The sequence below is a fragment of the Dichomitus squalens genome (assembly GCF_000275845.1).
Source record: "Dichomitus squalens LYAD-421 SS1 unplaced genomic scaffold DICSQscaffold_2, whole genome shotgun sequence".
NCBI lineage: Eukaryota > Fungi > Basidiomycota > Agaricomycetes > Polyporales > Polyporaceae > Dichomitus > Dichomitus squalens.
In genome coordinates this window covers 1310128-1326146 of record NW_006766884.1, presented here as the reverse complement: position 1 = coordinate 1326146, position 16019 = coordinate 1310128, and the positions used below count along the sequence as shown (strand labels likewise).

The window sequence follows — 16019 nt, the reverse complement described above, 5'->3', positions numbered from 1 at the left end:
TGCTGTTCAACGACCCAACAGAAATAGACCCATAAATTCCTCTCGGCTGCTTGAGCGCGGAGCACTCGAAGACATTCCCCTTCAACCGCTCCAATGCTCGGCCTACATAAACCTCCTCCTACTCTTACGATTCACTCCAGCGAGTCGGAGGAACATATACCTTTCTCTCGCGCACCAATTTTCAACGCCCAATCGTCTTTCACCAATGGCAATTTTCTTGTGCCCACACAACTGCCCCTCCGGGGTCCAACGCCGCCTTCTACTCCTCCAACGAGACTAAATTCTCTTGATTCTACAGCTAATGTGTCCGTCTCTTCCATTGTCGCTCGCGGTCATTGGCGTCCTCCTTCACGCGCAAATGGCCTTGATTACGCCAAACCAATCTTCATCGTCTCGCAAGAAAACCTCACAGCTGAGCCGCGCATGATGGCAGAGGAGCCGGAGGGAACTCGCAACCACGCCCCCAACTAACGTTCACATCCTAACCCAACCTGACGTCGATCGCATCCTTACCCAACCTGACGCCGTGACGCCAAGGCCCCGCCGAGGCAGAGTCAGCCTCACTGCTGTGCCCGTGTTGTTTTGCTCGAATCTCAGGTATCAACGGAGAGGAGACATGTACGTGTACACAGTACTACTTCTTCAACAACTCATCGCTCACGTATTCTTATATCAGTAATGCGAGCCACAACAAGATCATCCCTCCGAAAAATGACCTTCCTCTTCGGTCAGTGAGCCCTCATACAGGAATGAGTATATTTCTCACTATCAGCTCCACCAGTGGAACACAGATCGGTCTTGGATGGACCCCGCTTGTTCACCCCGGGGGCTTCGTTTACTTCAAGTACAAGGTGAGTTTTGGTCACGCCTTTCTATCGCTCGGTCTCACAATCCATACCCAGAATTGCTTCACCAATGTATACATGTACGATTCACAGCACCTGAAAGATATCGAGGATACTCTCCATCTTGTTCTCGAGGAGCTTCGTAATCATGGCGTCACGTCAGATGATGTTGAGATTGGTCTAGACATCTACTTCGACCCGACAGCGCCCCTCCCAGTGTGTCATGGTTGCTACTACCTCTGCAACAGGGAGTCGAGACAGGCAATCTGGCTGGAATACATCCAGGACGAATTCTTCTTTGAGGGCGAGCAACACATACAGATCCTTGGAGGAGAGCACCTCAGTCAGTCTCGAACCTTGATGCGCTTGAGGCTTCGCGATTATTGATGGCCTTGTTCTAGGGTTAGCCGCAGAGTCGGCATTCTGGTATACATCAGTGTCTGATACAGGTATGCCATGGCAATTTCTTTATTGCAAACGTGTTGCTTATGTTTGCAATTATGCCAACCTCAGTGTATAGGATCTTGAACTCACCTTTATCCAAGGCAACACGTGGACATGTTCCCTCATGGTCGCAAACTCTCTAGGCCACTTTTGGACGAGTTACAGAGTGACTTATGTTATTGTATCCTCAGTAAGTGCTGTCTGACGGACATGGACCCGGACTGAGCTGCTTGTCCAGATAAAGAAACCGCGAAGACCACCACCGTCCCTTACACGGCCGATGATCTGCATCGATTTTTGCAGCTTATCAAAGATATCAACGTAACTCGTATGTGTCTGTCATTGTCTTGATTAGCTTGCTGATATTGATTGCAACTCACCACATAGCCGACGAAGAGGCACGGCCCCAACATATGGCGACCATTGATCCGTGTTTCTGTTTTTACATTGTAGTCCTGATCACGAACAAATGCGGCAGGTCTGCTGAAGAGCATATTGTGTACGTCTGATGATGTACTCTGTCATACTTGGGACCGAGCATTAACACTCAATCGACTAGCCAGAGAGCGCTTCGTCCGCTACCACGGGGAACCATTCGTGCAACTTGATTCTGATCGAAACATTCGACTAGAGGTCAACGAATGTCAACATTCTTACTGGTTCAGCGGCGCTAGCTGCTTGTTCTTCTTCACCCCGCACATCTACCTCGACAGACTTCACAAGATCTGGTTTGATAATAAGGTCAATTATCCGAACTGGCGCAAGTTCAATCCAGAGCTACAGGATGACTGGACTGCTTCCATCACACCCGTACGTCTGCTTGTGGGTCTCTGATAGATACATCTGACCCAACCGACCAGTCCACGGTGATCCTATCGGCCAACGTTGGCTTCCTCGCGATCCAAAGCGTCGACCAAGGAGGCAAATTCGCTGCCGACAGGACAACAGGCCAAATTGTCAGCTACATGTCAATATTGCTGAGCATCGGCAATATTGTCGCATGTACAGTCCTTGCTCGACAGCATAGGCCAAGCATGCATGACCATCCGGAAGACATAGTAAGTGCTTACCTTCTTTTCGACATGGCACTGCTGACGACATTCACAGAAAGCTTACCTTACTCCCCGCGCGTCCACTAAAGAAGGTCTGGAGCAGCTGGCAATTCTCCTCAGCATTCCGACGGCCTTCTTCCTTTGGGGGTAGGCGGTGTTTGCTTCTCTCCTCTGATTTCGCGGTATGGCTTATATGTTGCTCCCAGGCTGCTGACGTTCTCTATCGCGATCTCTTGGGTGTGCTTGAACGATACAGACACGGTCACGCGAGCAGTCGTAGGGGCCACAATAGCCATCTCGACTATTCTTATAGCCGGGGTTATACGCAATGCCGACTGGAGGCCTCGAAAGAGAACGGACGATGCACAGATGAAGAAGCTCATCACAAGCGTGAAGGTCGAGTTGGGCGACGCAATTGCGTCTATATCCCGGGCGATGACAATGTTGTCCATGCGGAGCACCTCCATCGCGATACAGCCAGCATCCCCTGTTGAAAGTTGTATTGGGGTCGAAGCGGCAATGCCTGAGCCGACCACTGCAGACATTAGTCGGTCCGGAGAGTCGTCCAACAGGCCGTGGTATGCACTCAGAACCTTTGGATGGAGTCATGGTCGCAGAAGTACTACATGAACGCGTAGTGCTATAGGCTAACATCCCTTACCGTCTCTTCCAAGGAGGTGGGCCGAGAGTTCTGATGGGATACGGCATGTATAATATTGATAGCGTACAGTGACATAGGTTTCTTCAGACCTTTCAATCGGGGCAATCGGGGTCAACGACGGGGCTGGAAACAGATAGACCATCTGGAGCTCTTCGATACTCACAACGACTCCTTCATTTTCGTGCTAGCAGCTCTCTCACCAGGTCCATGACCCCATAGAACACCGCGCGATCGCGCGGACCGAGTTCAGACGATTCCGGCGGACCTGAGGTTTTGGCCAATGCGATACCAACCACCACCGGCCGTCTGTCCGCTTCCAGTACGCTCGCCTCCTCCATCGTCCACACGAGCGTGGCGATCTGAGATGCGTAGAGAGCATGCAACGTCTGCACACGATCGGATGGCGCGCTCCCCAGCAAAGGCATTAGCTGCAGGGATGGTGGTGGAACCGGGAGAGGGATGACATTGGGATTCTCTGGATCAGGTGGTGGGGGCGGCAGCAAAGGCATCGTCGAAGGTATCGTTGCCTGGATCTGGCGACACGAGAGGGCCTCCATGAGAATAGTTATGCAGGCTGCATCATGTAGCACTCACTAAGCTCCCCACTTTACCCAGCTGCGTCACCAGAACCAATGTGCGGTCCGCATATGCTTGAAGCAAGACATCTGTCTGCACGCCCTCAAGCTCTCTGACGATGTTAGCAGTTTGGAGCATGGTGGATGAAGTCCAAAATGGACGCTGAGCCGCGTCTCGCGACGCGCTTCCCGACGATACGCGTCTTGTCCGAAGCCATATCCTGTTCTCGCCCTCAATCTACTGCGTCTTACACTGATTAGTGGCGTTGTGCACCTCAGAACGTCCTAGAGCCGCCACCGCCTGCTTTCGGCCTGTCTGTATCCTTCTAGTTGTTGGTACGCGTTCCGCATCGCGTCGGTGGCTGAAGTAGCCAGCATCTGGGAGAGTGGCGTGAGGGCTTGTCTACTGGCCATGCCCCCCATTCATGAACGGAATCTGTCCATAGCTGCAAAGGGGAAAGCAAAGGAGAGTGTCCACTGGCATCTTGGCTGGTGGGACCTGATCCATTCGCTAGAGGGAACGAGAAGGCATGTCCATCAGGTTGAATCGTCGTGCGGCACCTCCTATATTCGTGCTCACTTCGCGGAATGACTCTTCATCTAGGCCCGTACAATGGAGCAAATCCTCAGTGATATTCACTCCCCATGAATCGCGCGCATACATCTTGGCGCGCCACTTCCCGACCTCACGCCAATTTGCCTTGCCTTCTCCGCCCATCCCCTTGGATAACTATGAGCCAGCAATGGTCATCTCTCTCTGCCCTACTGATGACTGGCTCTTTGCCTACTTTCCCGGAAATGGCTGCCCTGGCATGGGATGCGTCTGGCGCAAAGAGGCCCAGCTTGACAACTGGTCTCTGAGAGAATGTTGGCCATATCCTGTCGGAGGAGGAGTCGTGACTGCTGCTTGGACGTGTCACCATCGGGAGGCGGGTGTTTACTTTAGCTTGAACACCCGGGACCTAAATTGACGTATTTCACAGTGGGTGGTGTCGGAAACAGGCAAATCCAGTCGCCTTCCACCACTCGGGCCTCTCGCACCTTATGCAAATCCTCTCTTACTGTTGGTCACAGAGGCGCACCTTCTCCATGTCTACAGCCTCTCACCATATACAAAAACCCCTCCTCCAACTCGCGCCCCGCTTTTACAGCCCATCGACCCTATGCATCCACCTACGGACCCCGAATCGGTGGGCAAGATTGGAGGCGACAGAGTGTGCGTGAAGGCTGCTATTGGCCTGTGCTACCAATGTAACGTTTCCTACTCAAGTTATTGGCCCTCGCTGATTGTCGCAGACCCCACGATCTTGATCGCAATGCGATCGGCGTTGCTACCTTCCCAGACCTCGACACAAGCGTTTCAGAACTCAATGGATCTGGGACTCCCGGTAGACCTAGGTCAACCTCAGCCCTCGGAAGCGCCGTTCGTGCAAGAATGGGAACTGTGGGGAGAGGAACCCACTATCTCGCTTTGCGAAGTGCGCATTGAGTACCGGCCTGGTGTTCCTCGTAAGTGTCCACATTGGCTCACAACGCGTCTTGCCATTGAGCGGTCTCCAATGTGCATAGCGGTTCTGAGCCGTCCGCTGCCTCCAATTCATCACCCAAGTTCGCATTTAGTCGATTTGACCTTTTACTGTCCGCCGCCATCACATGCCCCTAATCCGCCCCTCTCGATCGCTCCGAAGGCTGATCCGAAGGGTCCTCAGCACCCACTCTATTTAGCTGCGACTTTCTTGGATGCAGATGATTGTGAGTCATGGATGTTGCTTTTGTACCAGATATCTGAAGGCGAGCTCATCCAGATACTTCGATCCCGAAGTCCGAAATCATCTCGTATACATTTGTGAATGGTCTACCGGCTAATTTTTGGGTAAAATTTTTTTTGTCCCGCAGATGTATGCTCAGGCTGATAGGACGCAATAGGGACTGAAATCAGAGACAATACGTCCTAGTCAAACCAAAGTGCCTTGTTTCCTACTCCCATCAAGCGCACGTGGCGGGTTTCTCGCCGGTTTCCTCGACGCCGGTGGACTACTTCCGCGCCGCAAGTCGAAGTCGCAGGAGACGATCATTGGCTCAGTCGAGATGCTCAAACCGTGAGTAGTTTTGGCTATTTATTGTGCTCGCCCGCCTCCGATTTCCTGATCCCCCCAACAGACCAGACTTGAGCACACATGAAGACTGGGAAAGCGTGCCCATCCTCTCGCACGCGCAACATGGAGCCGTTGATGGTAAGCGTCAATGCATTCTTCGTCATTTTCGTCATCATGAAGGTGATACATGCGTTTTACAGTGCCCGTCAGTGTTGCGCTTTCGCCCAACGAGGCTCTCGTTTGTTGCATCTCTTCCCCTCTCCTGGGGTCGCACTTCGCTATCCAAGCCTTGCCTCGTCGAATATCCGGTGGCTCGTCTTCCGTGCTGACTGGTCATCTATATGGCGATCTCTCGAGACACCTGGTGGCAGCCATCCGCGCGCACTATTCTCCGTCGGACGTCGTACACGCCCTTGCTATGCCCATGCTACCCACCGAGGTCACAGTGAACACGCTGTATCATGCCTTGACAACCATGGAGGCAGACTCGTACGGCCTCATGGATATGTGGGTCGGCGAGCTCCTAGGAGTTGCCACGGAGGTCTACAGGTGCGCAACGACTGTGATCCATCTCCCGTATCGCCAGCTGACATGATGTTTCCAATCAGTGCTCGTACGCAACGCTTGGACAGGGGTCCCGAACAAGAATTGTGTGCAGCGCGACGACAAACGGCACACGAGATTGCTTCCCTGTCTGCATGTTGCGGAGCGTTTGATAGTTGTCGCGAAGGAGACTCCTACGATCTCGGTCCGTTCGCTTCGTGCTCCCTTCGCCAACAGTCAACCCACTGACATTGCACATAATCGTCAGATGCTGTGTGGCAGCTACTAGGCATGACTAGTTGGATTATCGAGTTTGTCGAAAAGCTCTTCAAAGAGTGCATCTTCGTCGGAGAACGACCGGAGGCAACCGCATTGACGCCCACGCCAAGGGAGGGCGTTTCGACTGCTGGTATGCTGTTTGATCACTCTCATAGAGAGGGTTGAGATTGACTTCTTTCACCCCAGGCAAATCGTTGGACAGTCCAATATTTCTGCACCTCGTGCATCCATATGCTCTTACTCGGCTCAAAGCCGCAGTCGAGCACGTCAAGCGCTTCCACGATCATATATCCAGACTTCCTGCGAAGGGCGAGGAATCGCACATTGCGAAGGACGTCCTTCTGGACATCACAGAGGGGATCGGAGTGGACCTTCAGCTTGTGGGACCTCTCCTTGCTGAGATTATGCAGGAAACCAAGGGATTAGATGGTGAGGCGCCCCTTCCCAGACGTATGAGATGCGCTCTAGCCTAATTTGTGTGTGCAGCCCAAAATCTTCGGCGGAGCCTTGCATCTTGCTGCCCAGTGCCCGCACTCAAGCCCCAGATCCGCAAGATCGTCAACAAAATCCTACCCTCCAAGGCGATCGACCGCGCGCGCCTCTTCATCAAGCCGACCGAGCTTACGGACGGCGTTGCACGCCTGGCACTGTCGGAGCCTTCCGCCGGCGCGCAGAGCGCCTCGTTGAGGGAGAAAAACACGGACGTCGTCAAGAAGAGCACGCTCGTGCGCAATAAGGCGGCGAGCGTGTGCGTACGGTGCGGAGGTCGGTCGGACGTTGCTATGGGGCGGAAGATGGGTATGGAGAGTGCGCTGAGTAGGTGGCAGGCCTGGGAGAAGAACTGGCAGCTAAGATGCGTATGTGGAGGGCTATGGTCCTCTGGTCTATAGTTCTCCGATTTGTAGACCGTTCTGTGGGAACATATGATGTTGCTGGTAGAATTGGAGATGTGTGTAGCGACATTGAGATGAATTACTAGTGTGTAGACCTACTGACTACTGCATTGGTAGCCAAATGTTTTGAGGGGATGTAGGGAAGCCGATAGCTATGCCGCCCCGTCGGCTTCGCTACGCTCCTTTTCCCTCCGCTCGTGCTCCAGTACAGCTATTCGTTCCAAAGCTGCGTCTCGCTGTCTCTTCAAAGCCTTCATGTATTCCTCGTCCGTCAGCTTCCTGAAGCCTATGACAGCCATCAGACGATCAAAGAGAGACGTTCGTGGCTCCTCCGGGGTGTCTGAGGGTGACGGGACTATCTCTAGTCGTGGCTGCGACTCTTGCATTTGGCGAGAGACAAACTTGACCCTCATCACGCTCAGCTCGTTGAAGCCAAATTGTAGAACGGTACAGATGACAGCTGCGGTGCGCGCATCGGCCCATATTCCAGCAGAACCACCTGGACGGGCGGGAGGTTCAGGGATGGAGCGGAAAAGAGGGATCCAACGCACGTACGTCGCCAGGCGTTGATGATACCTCCCGTCAACGCGCTACTGATGATAGTCTCGGGAACATCGTGCATCCGCAAATGCGACCACGAGGGTTGTGAAGACGTGTCCGGGGTGGTGTGGGCGGAGTGTCCTGAACGCCGGAGTAGAGGACGGATAGCAGCTTCACGTATGCCTGAATGGACGACATCCTCGCGTCAGGCTGCGCGCTGGCAGGAAAATCGTGCCACGTACTGAAGAAGAGTGTTCCCGCTATTCCTCCATTGACAGCTGCGGACAACGCGAGGGGTGTTGGGTGACTCGACCCGCGGTACAGAGCATGGACTGCAGTGAACGTTCCCGACACTATGGCTATTGTATGGCGTGAAAGCTTTTGTTAATCTTCATGTCGCGACCACGAGGAATGGGAGAACGAACTCGCATGTTATGGCTGCGCCTTTTGCTACGTTCGCCGGCGTCGCAGGGTCCATGTTGGCAAGTACTCTGAGGGAGCTGGCACAACGCGTAAGGTCACTACTGTCGCTTGTGCCCAGCGTGTGTCGTTCTCACGCTCCTTGTTCGTCTTCCACCATCCGAGTCGCTCTGCTACAATCCTCGGTGTGAATTTGCGATCGTGTCTCTATTCACTCGCGCATAGCAACCGATATACAGAATCGTGGCCTGTACCGGCTTCTAGGTTTCTCACAAAAGGATGGCCTCTGGCGTACCGACCGCCTCTCAGCTTCTCCCGGAGTTGTGGCTCAAGATATCTGATCATGCTACCCACAATCACGGTGCCTATACCTGCGACGATGGCCATACTTTAATCGCCCATGTTCCCGATCGGCGGGGAGATATCATCCATAAGAAGCACAGCGAGGGCCACGGAACTGATGCTTTCCGCGTGTCTCGTCTGCAAGTCATGGACCCCGCTCACTACAATATTCTTCTTTCGATATCTCCTGGTGAAGATGAAGAGCGGTTAACATGCTGTCCAGATCTCCAGAGCGTTACAAGCCATCACCAGACAGACCTCATATCCGCAGTCTCTCGGTCGATTCACGATGAGGCTGGAGCTATTCCTCGAGGGTGTTCATCGTTGGACCACCCCACACACGGTCGCACTGTCCAACATCTTCTCCTTCTGTCCAAATGTCCGCATATTCTCTACTGCATTCATGTCAGCGCAAGTACCTCTCCGCACCCGTCGGTTCCTCGATGCTATGCGTATCGTGGGCAAGCAGTCCAACATACGATGGCTGGAGCTCAAGGGCCCTACTCAGTTATTCCAGACCGTACTGTTTCCTCTGGCTTCGCGCTTAGAGGCTCTCGTGCTCATTCCCCTTTACACCCTGAACGTTACGTCGGAGCCGATGACGTTCCCCAATCTCCGAGTCTTCGTGCTTCTGGATCGCTGGACATCACCAGGCGACCAAGACCATAGGGTGTATCTGGGGCCATCTTTGCATATGCCTGTCTTACGTCCACTTCATCTATGGCACTTGTCCCCTGCCGACATCCTTCGCATCGACGCTGGACAATTGGAACAGGTTTCAGGAACTTCAGCTATGGTCCGCGACCTCGGCCTCTTCACTGGTCTCCTAGAATGGACTGTCTGCACTTGGTTCTTGCATTTCATTGACACCGAAGGCACTCAGCTCCCATCGACCATAGTCGCCATCAATGTCAGGGACGATCACACGTCTTTGCCCTTTAACCTTCTTACGGAATCGGTGATGAGTCGCCGTTTGCCCTCGCTGAAGAACGTCCGTTTCCTCCTCCCAGCGGATGGAATCATCATTTACGTCGAGCCAGACGACTTCGACGAGTTGCGTCGAATAGGCGACCTCTTCTCCGAAGCGTGCGATAGGTATGGGATTCGCTTGGAGGTGTCGCGTGGACTCGATCAGCACACGTCGTGTTTCTATGTCCCCACCTCTGTGGACCTATTGCTCAGTACGTGCACAAATTAGCTCTCCACCATGGTGCGTTCCTTACAGTCCTTTAGGGAAGTACCGACGCAGCGATGTCCTGTGCATTTAGTACATACGAAATGGATTCATCACAACATTCGAGTTCCGAAGTTGTATCAAGAGACGACGACGAGCTCCACCTAAGCCCGGATAGATGAAAATCAGAAACTACATCGTATCCCGTACGAAACCCAGAGTGCCCAACGACGACGCAAGCAGCTCCAACAGCCTCTCGCTTTTCTTCCGCTGTGTTTCCGCAAGCGTCTCGAGCTCGTTGCGCAGCTCCTCATTCGTCGTGAGCACGTCGCCGTGCATGCGGAGGAAGACATTCATGAAGGTCTGCACTGCCTCAAAGTCGCGATGAGAGAGCAGACGGCTTGTCAGTGCGCCGATGAACATCCGCAACGAATCCAGAGATACGAGAGAGCGCAGCTCGAGGTCCATTGCTGCCGGCGAGAGGGCCTTCGCATAGTTGAAGAATTCCTCGTCTGCAAGGCGTCGGTCAGCGTTCTTCTCTCCCTGTGACTGCATCTAGAGTCAGACATACAATCAGACGAGTGACTCTCATGCGCCTCCGCAAGCTTCTTGTGGAACACGCTCTCCGTCTCGCCCGCGGCCCTTTGCAGCCGCTTCGTCGGCTTCTTCGTCTCCTGCTGCGCCTTCTGCTGGTCCACCGCGAACCGCTGCTCGACCCCTGGCAGAGTGGGCAAGAAGAACGGAGCCTTCTCGGGCTGTTTCGGCGGCTCCTTGGGCTTGTTGCGCTGCTGGATGACCTCGAGGTTGAGGAGGGTCTGCCAGCGGGAGCGCGGGAGGAGGGTGAACGTAACAAGTTCCCCGTCCAGCTGAGGCGGGGTTGTGAAAACGTCCGCAGGCTTGTCTTCCACTGTGAGCGCAGAGAGAGCATCTAGGGCTGATATGACAAGGGTGAGAGGAGTCCGAGAGCGATTGAAGCGGGACGAATTGGCGAACGTACCTTCGTCTTCTGCCAATCCTTGCATAGAGGGCAGGGAGATGTCTGTGACGTCTTCCTCGACGATGCTCTGGAAGGGGACCTCGGAGTACTGTGCGCGGTTTGCCCTGGATAAGAGTAAGCCCGCTGTATGCGCATACGTGAGTATATAATAGACGTACCACAGGTATACGCCGACGCTATCCACGTGAGCCGTCGCGAGGAAGTCGTTTGTTGGCGAAAACGAGATGCTGGTGGCGACGCTCGACGTCCGGAAGGCATCGATGAGACGGCCGGTCGGCATGTCGAACGTGCGGATGATCGAATCAAGTGACGTTGTGACGAGCCATCTTGAGTCTGGCGAGAATGTTACGTCGAGGACGCGGCCGCGGAAGCCACCAAACTCCCGGACCACCCGCCGAGTCTCAATATCCACTACGCGCACGACGAGGTCGTCGCAGATGACTGCAAGCAGACCACTATCGCGGTGCAGGGTGATTGATACGGCGGCGGAGGGCAGGACAAGTGTGTGTTCCAGCGCTGCTGTGTGGAAGTCAAAGAACTATCCGAGACCCAAGAAGTCAGATGGCAAGGAGTGACTGCGTGGAGGTGGGAAAACGACTGACATTGATTGTGCCGTCGAGCGTGCTCGCCACGAGTGTCCGATCGAGAGCATCACTTGCAAGCCCGGTAACACACCGCTCCTCCTTCTTCTTGCCTGCCGCGGGACGGAACCGACTGGGAACGTTCGCAGGACAGGGCCCGATGTCGAATGTCCGTCGCAGAATTCCGGACTGCATGTTGTACATGTTGATGATCCCTGTCGAGGACGCGGTGATGCCAAAGTTGCCACATGCTGTTACGCATACAGCCTGACGGAATCCCGCTTAGTGGTTACGATGACACGACTGAAGACCGAGTACATACCTTGACGGAGCCAACAGTCCCGCCTTTCTTTTTCTCGGCAGCGACGTTAAAAACGTGTTTCCCTACTCGCTTATCCTTCATGGTCCACGTTCGTGCTACTGCCTCGTCGGTGTGAGCTGTCAGGATATCGTCCCAGTCCTTGGCGCGAGTCGCGGAGTATGACAGGGTAGTGACAGCAGGGAACTTGAGCGAGGCAATTGGGATAGACAGGTTAGTAGCCTTCTTCGCCAATGAACCTGTGGACGACATGTCAGCCTGTGAAACCCTGCGGTCTGTATGCTTGACCAAGCCGTTACCTTGGCTAAGCTCGAAACTCCTCGAGTCTCTCACGACACTCGTGCATCTCAAACTGCGGTCTCGTGAGGCTGTCAAGAGCTGCTTGCCATCCTCGCCATAGTACCGGATAAGATGCGGCGGCGCATGGTGCCCTGAGCGGAACTTCAGCAGACGTGGCGCCTCGGTTGGCGAGTCGAACAACCATTGCTGCGCAGCATGCAACATATCAGCGCTGCAAGCTGGTGCGGAACAAGACAGAGATATCACCTTGACACTGTTGTCCTCGCCAGAGCTAATGAGTACAGGCTGTCCTGGCACCCATTCAAGCGCGGTAACTGCCCCGTCATGGGCGCCACGAACGATGTGCAGGAGGCGTCCGCCAGAGTTGAGGTCCCACAGAGCGATGTGTCCAGTCGATGAGGCCGTTGCGAGGATGGGTTGGCTGTCTATGAGCCAGATAATAGATCATTACGGACGTCGTCTGCTGGTGCGAAAGCGTAACCTACCACTCCGGAAGGACATGGCGCGGATGCCGCCGTCCTGCATGACCATCCGCATGAGACGTTCGTCCGCGCGGATATCGTATACGGAGATCTCTCCTGAAGAGAAGCCAATACCGATGACGTCGATGGCTGGTGAGCGAGCGAGCGCCGTGATGGCGGTTGAGGTGGTCTTTGAAGGAGAGGTCAGGAGGCATGCGGCAGGGAATGTATGAATCAGTGTTCTGCCAGCGATATTGAGCGATCATTGGCGATAGAGGAACGAGATATGGGGGACCTACTGGGTGCGGATGTTCCATAGCTGCATGCTGCCTTCACTGCTGGCAACCAGAACCTTGTTCAGGTAGGTCGCTGGGTGGTGGATCATGATAGCGGTGAAGCCAGGCTCAAACTGTATGGTTGTTTGGAGCTCTGCAGGACGAACAGTCAGAAGAAGGTGCCGAAAAGTCCGGGAGTTGGGATGTACCTTCGCTTTCTGTGTCCCAAACTAGCATTCGATTACCATCGTCGGTCACGGCGAGAAGTTGCGGGCCGAAGACAAGTATATGTGTTAACGAGGTCTCAAGGGGATTCGTCAGGCGAGCAACCTGCAGCCATCATGAGCATAGATAGATAATGACATCCTGCATGATTGCCGCACTTCTTTTCCGCGGATGTATTTCATAACGTACAGACCCGAGGAGACCCATACAGCGTTGCCGTCCATAGCCATAGAAGCGATAGGCCCTGGAGCATCGGGACCTGTGGTATGACTTCGTATAAATATAACGGTGTCCCTCGCACATGTGGCATATGTATGTATTCATGAGTGAACATGGGGGGCACTCACCTACAAACAGTAGGCCCATTTTCCCTCCTTCCCATAACGCCCATGCCCTTCCTAAGCATGTAAGCAGATGGATCCGAGGTCCATCGGTCGCGCCCTTATGTGAGCGTGTTTGGAGCACAAATGGAACATTATTCGTGATAAGGCCGAGTGCGCGGAAGGGCGCGAAGAGACGGGGTCCCTGCTTGAAGTTTGGGGAGTGGGGTGCCTCAACACGAGCCCGTTTCCTTGGAGGAGGACTGGAGCGTGTTTCTTTCTTTGCGCCCATGGATGTGTGAGAGTAAAAACGAAGAGATGAAGGGAGCTGAAGATGTGAGTGTCGCCTTCGAGACTAGTAAACGATCTGGAAGCAGAGAGATTCCCTACACTGGCGCGGCGAGCTGCATGCAACGATCGCGTCCAAGAAAATTCGTGCTCGTGATCGTCTTCTCGGCTAGATTAGATAAGATGCCCTGGTACCACCTAGGCGCTTGCATGGAAATCAATCGCGAACCTGACCACTCCTCGGAGTGGCAAAATCTACTTACCTTAGGGACCACACACGACGGGCATTGGCCAATGCCCCGGACCCAAATCGGGACAAAGAAATGGACCGAGAATTGTACGCCTTTCCCGATCCTGGTCCCAAAGCCTAGCTCCGGACCCCAGCTGACCGGCGCTAAGCCCCCAAAAGGGATATTAGTGCTGACAAACTATATGATATCAGCGTGTTTGCTCCTTTTTTGGATGGTCGGGAGCGCCGATATCCTGTTTCTGGTATCAGAGCGCGGGCTGGCTCGGGTCCGGAACTAGGCTTTGGGACGTGACCGTGACGGGAGTACATTTCCAAGCCTGTCTCCGGTCCTGTTTGGGACCGCGGCATTGGCCAATGCCCGTCGTGCACAGTGGGTACAAGCAATAGAGCGTTTCAACCGGAAATCAACCCCGAAGATGGCTTGAATTGAATAATCGAGCAAAAAGATCCTTCGAACCGGGATCGAACCAGTGACCTTGAGATGCCCAAGTTTTCCAGTTACAGTCTCACGCTCTTCCAACTGAGCTATCGAAGGATATTGGGCATTCCCTCATAAAAGCTAAGACGACTATTCAGGTGATAGGCACTATGTACATCCTAATGACATTGCGAAGACCTTTGATGTGACGATCTGGGTTGTGAATCCATGCGAGAAGTATCTTCATGCGTATCTTGGTTGATTTGCTCGGTGGTGTCAGGGCCGGAAAGTGTCGCCGCCGCATGTTCGTTTGCTACGGCGTAGTTTGTTCCTGTGTACCAAAGGCCTCCGATCCTAATAACGACAAACAAGCTTCAGATCTCGATCTACCATTGCCATGAGGCACCAGACCTCACCGCACGGCGTCGTCTTAACGTCTGGTTTATCCCGCTGCCCACAGCCTTTCCTCTGGTCGATATCTCTACACACTGAACGATGGATGGCAGACAACCTGAGCCTGAAGCTCTCTCCCCCACCCTCGCCCTCGCTCCCGTTCTCACCCCTCAGCTGCAACTAGTAGCCGCTCTGCTACTTGCCGCGTTCCTTGTCGCCAGTCTGTCTACTTCTTGCTCATATTATGACCAGGCATTGATTCGGGTTTAGTCTCCGTCGTTCTTGTGCGGAGGAAGTCTACAAAGCGTGGAGATGCTGTGATACTCGTAGGTTGCTCCGACGCGGGCAAGACTACGATTCTGACTGCCGTGAGTCCTTGCCTGGCGTATCGACGCAAGCAGCGCTCACTCCCGGTTACAACGCTTAGCTGGCATATAGGCAGACCTTGCCAACTCATGCGTCCATGCAGACTAACGCGGCTCTTGTAGCCCTAGCGTCAAGTCACCAAACCATACGTGTCATCGACGTGCCTGGACACCCTCGCACTCGCGACCAGTTCCAAGAACACTTACCTAGTGCGAAGGCTATCGCGTTTGTTGTGGATGCGAGCACAATTTCGCGCAATGGGCCTGTCGTGGCGGAGTACGTGTTTCCCATTAATTGTGCATGTGTTGGTCCTTATTGTGCTACCGTGTAGGCACCTACACATGATTATGAACGCCTTGACATCCCTTCCTCCCTCGCGTGAGACTCCTTCCCTCACGATCCTCGCGCACAAGTGCGATCTCCTCAAGTCGACTGCAACCACTTCTGCCGAACAACTCGCTATCAACCGCGTGCGCACAATCCTGGAGCGCGAGCTGGAGAAGCGCAGAGCGTCCCAAGCGAACGGTGTGGGTGTGGAGAGCATGGGAGCGGAGGAGTCAGAATCTCAGATGGGTGGCTTGGAGTGCACAGGAAGTGGAGAGTTCAAGTTCTCTGAGTGGGAAGGGGGCGAGATCGGGTTCATTGGAACCTCGGTGTCGGTAGCTCATGCTGCTGATGAGAAGCACCGTGAAGTTGACGGATTGTCTCCCTTGTGCGAGTGGTTGGATCATGTAGCGTAGTCTGTTGGTACAGCCTAGTGGCTGCTGTTGTATCTTGCTCTACTAATTCTTCGTTCACATTAGAGTCCCTAGTCCGAGAGCCAGCATGATTCGTCATGTAGGACTAGGCACCAGGGACTATAACACTGCCGTCGGTATGAAAGAGAACAGCTACTCAACCCCCTACTGCGCAACCTGAACATTTTATCAATACTAGATAGGATCGGGTCAACATATTTTTTG

At 53.9% G+C, this 16019-nt stretch overlaps 6 protein-coding genes and 1 non-coding gene across 7 annotated transcripts; 3 read left to right on the top strand and 4 right to left on the bottom strand.

The window, feature by feature from the left end:
* Window positions 1-711: 711 nt before the first annotated feature.
* Window positions 712-2348, top strand: DICSQDRAFT_124139 (uncharacterized protein; the record flags this gene model as incomplete). Its single annotated transcript, XM_007361287.1, has 9 exons — window positions 712-731; window positions 773-851; window positions 939-1188; window positions 1247-1294; window positions 1528-1617; window positions 1768-1788; window positions 1849-2099; window positions 2150-2245; window positions 2298-2348. 9 exons carry the CDS (start codon window positions 712-714, stop codon window positions 2346-2348), a joined length of 906 nt encoding a protein of 301 aa, XP_007361349.1.
* Window positions 2349-3044: 696 nt separating this feature from the next.
* Window positions 3045-3716, bottom strand: DICSQDRAFT_97872 (uncharacterized protein; the record flags this gene model as incomplete). Its single annotated transcript, XM_007361286.1, has 2 exons — window positions 3045-3535; window positions 3597-3716. The coding sequence occupies 2 exons, from the start codon at window positions 3714-3716 to the stop codon at window positions 3176-3178; spliced, it is 480 nt and encodes a 159-aa protein (XP_007361348.1). The 3' UTR covers window positions 3045-3175.
* A 207-nt stretch (window positions 3717-3923) lies between these two features.
* Window positions 3924-7396, top strand: DICSQDRAFT_132233 (uncharacterized protein). The gene is made up of 13 exons (XM_007361285.1): window positions 3924-4105; window positions 4182-4506; window positions 4561-4828; window positions 4874-5086; window positions 5147-5329; window positions 5383-5450; window positions 5504-5676; window positions 5738-5811; window positions 5874-6222; window positions 6282-6421; window positions 6485-6625; window positions 6682-6924; window positions 6982-7396. Exons 1-13 carry the CDS (start codon window positions 3990-3992, stop codon window positions 7383-7385), a joined length of 2697 nt encoding a protein of 898 aa, XP_007361347.1. The 5' UTR covers window positions 3924-3989; the 3' UTR covers window positions 7386-7396.
* A 30-nt stretch (window positions 7397-7426) lies between these two features.
* On the bottom strand, window positions 7427-8415 carry DICSQDRAFT_78186 (uncharacterized protein). Its single transcript, XM_007361284.1, has 4 exons — window positions 8358-8415; window positions 8171-8287; window positions 7944-8111; window positions 7427-7887 (listed from the first exon to the last, which is right to left on the bottom strand). Exons 1-4 carry the CDS (start codon window positions 8404-8406, stop codon window positions 7541-7543), a joined length of 681 nt encoding a protein of 226 aa, XP_007361346.1. The 5' UTR covers window positions 8407-8415; the 3' UTR covers window positions 7427-7540.
* Window positions 8416-9693: 1278 nt separating this feature from the next.
* Window positions 9694-13830, bottom strand: DICSQDRAFT_97866 (Utp21-domain-containing protein). The gene is made up of 14 exons (XM_007361283.1): window positions 13370-13830; window positions 13181-13281; window positions 13007-13127; window positions 12822-12951; window positions 12547-12764; window positions 12308-12486; window positions 12061-12247; window positions 11765-12000; window positions 11464-11709; window positions 11020-11399; window positions 10862-10965; window positions 10436-10798; window positions 9924-10376; window positions 9694-9871 (listed from the first exon to the last, which is right to left on the bottom strand). The coding sequence occupies exons 1-13, from the start codon at window positions 13632-13634 to the stop codon at window positions 10057-10059; spliced, it is 2850 nt and encodes a 949-aa protein (XP_007361345.1). The 5' UTR covers window positions 13635-13830; the 3' UTR covers window positions 9694-9871; window positions 9924-10056.
* Window positions 13831-14327: 497 nt separating this feature from the next.
* On the bottom strand, window positions 14328-14415 carry DICSQDRAFT_t17. Its single transcript has one exon. It is a non-coding gene; the product is annotated as a tRNA-Tyr (tRNA).
* Window positions 14416-14793: 378 nt separating this feature from the next.
* DICSQDRAFT_48992 (uncharacterized protein) lies at window positions 14794-15797 on the top strand (the record flags this gene model as incomplete). Its single annotated transcript, XM_007361282.1, has 4 exons — window positions 14794-14911; window positions 14962-15059; window positions 15119-15333; window positions 15389-15797. The coding sequence occupies 4 exons, from the start codon at window positions 14794-14796 to the stop codon at window positions 15795-15797; spliced, it is 840 nt and encodes a 279-aa protein (XP_007361344.1).
* Between the last annotated feature and the right edge of the window lie 222 nt (window positions 15798-16019).

Coding starts and splice junctions, on each gene's coding strand:
- DICSQDRAFT_132233 (XM_007361285.1), top strand. CDS start 3,990: ATGCCCCCCATTCATGAACGGAATCTGTCCATAGCTGCAAAGGGGAAA. Junction 5,330..5,382: donor TTTCTTGGATGCAGATGATT/GTGAGTCATGGA, acceptor GAGCTCATCCAG/ATACTTCGATCCCGAAGTCC. Junction 5,812..5,873: donor GCAACATGGAGCCGTTGATG/GTAAGCGTCAAT, acceptor TGCGTTTTACAG/TGCCCGTCAGTGTTGCGCTT.
- DICSQDRAFT_78186 (XM_007361284.1), bottom strand. CDS start 8,406: ATGGACCCTGCGACGCCGGCGAACGTAGCAAAAGGCGCAGCCATAACA. Junction 8,288..8,357: donor AAAAGGCGCAGCCATAACAT/GCGAGTTCGTTC, acceptor GCCATACAATAG/CCATAGTGTCGGGAACGTTC. Junction 8,112..8,170: donor AGCGGGAACACTCTTCTTCA/GTACGTGGCACG, acceptor TCGTCCATTCAG/GCATACGTGAAGCTGCTATC.
- DICSQDRAFT_97866 (XM_007361283.1), bottom strand. CDS start 13,634: ATGGGCGCAAAGAAAGAAACACGCTCCAGTCCTCCTCCAAGGAAACGG. Junction 11,710..11,764: donor GGACTGTTGGCTCCGTCAAG/GTATGTACTCGG, acceptor GGATTCCGTCAG/GCTGTATGCGTAACAGCATG. Junction 10,966..11,019: donor AGCGTCGGCGTATACCTGTG/GTACGTCTATTA, acceptor ACTCTTATCCAG/GGCAAACCGCGCACAGTACT.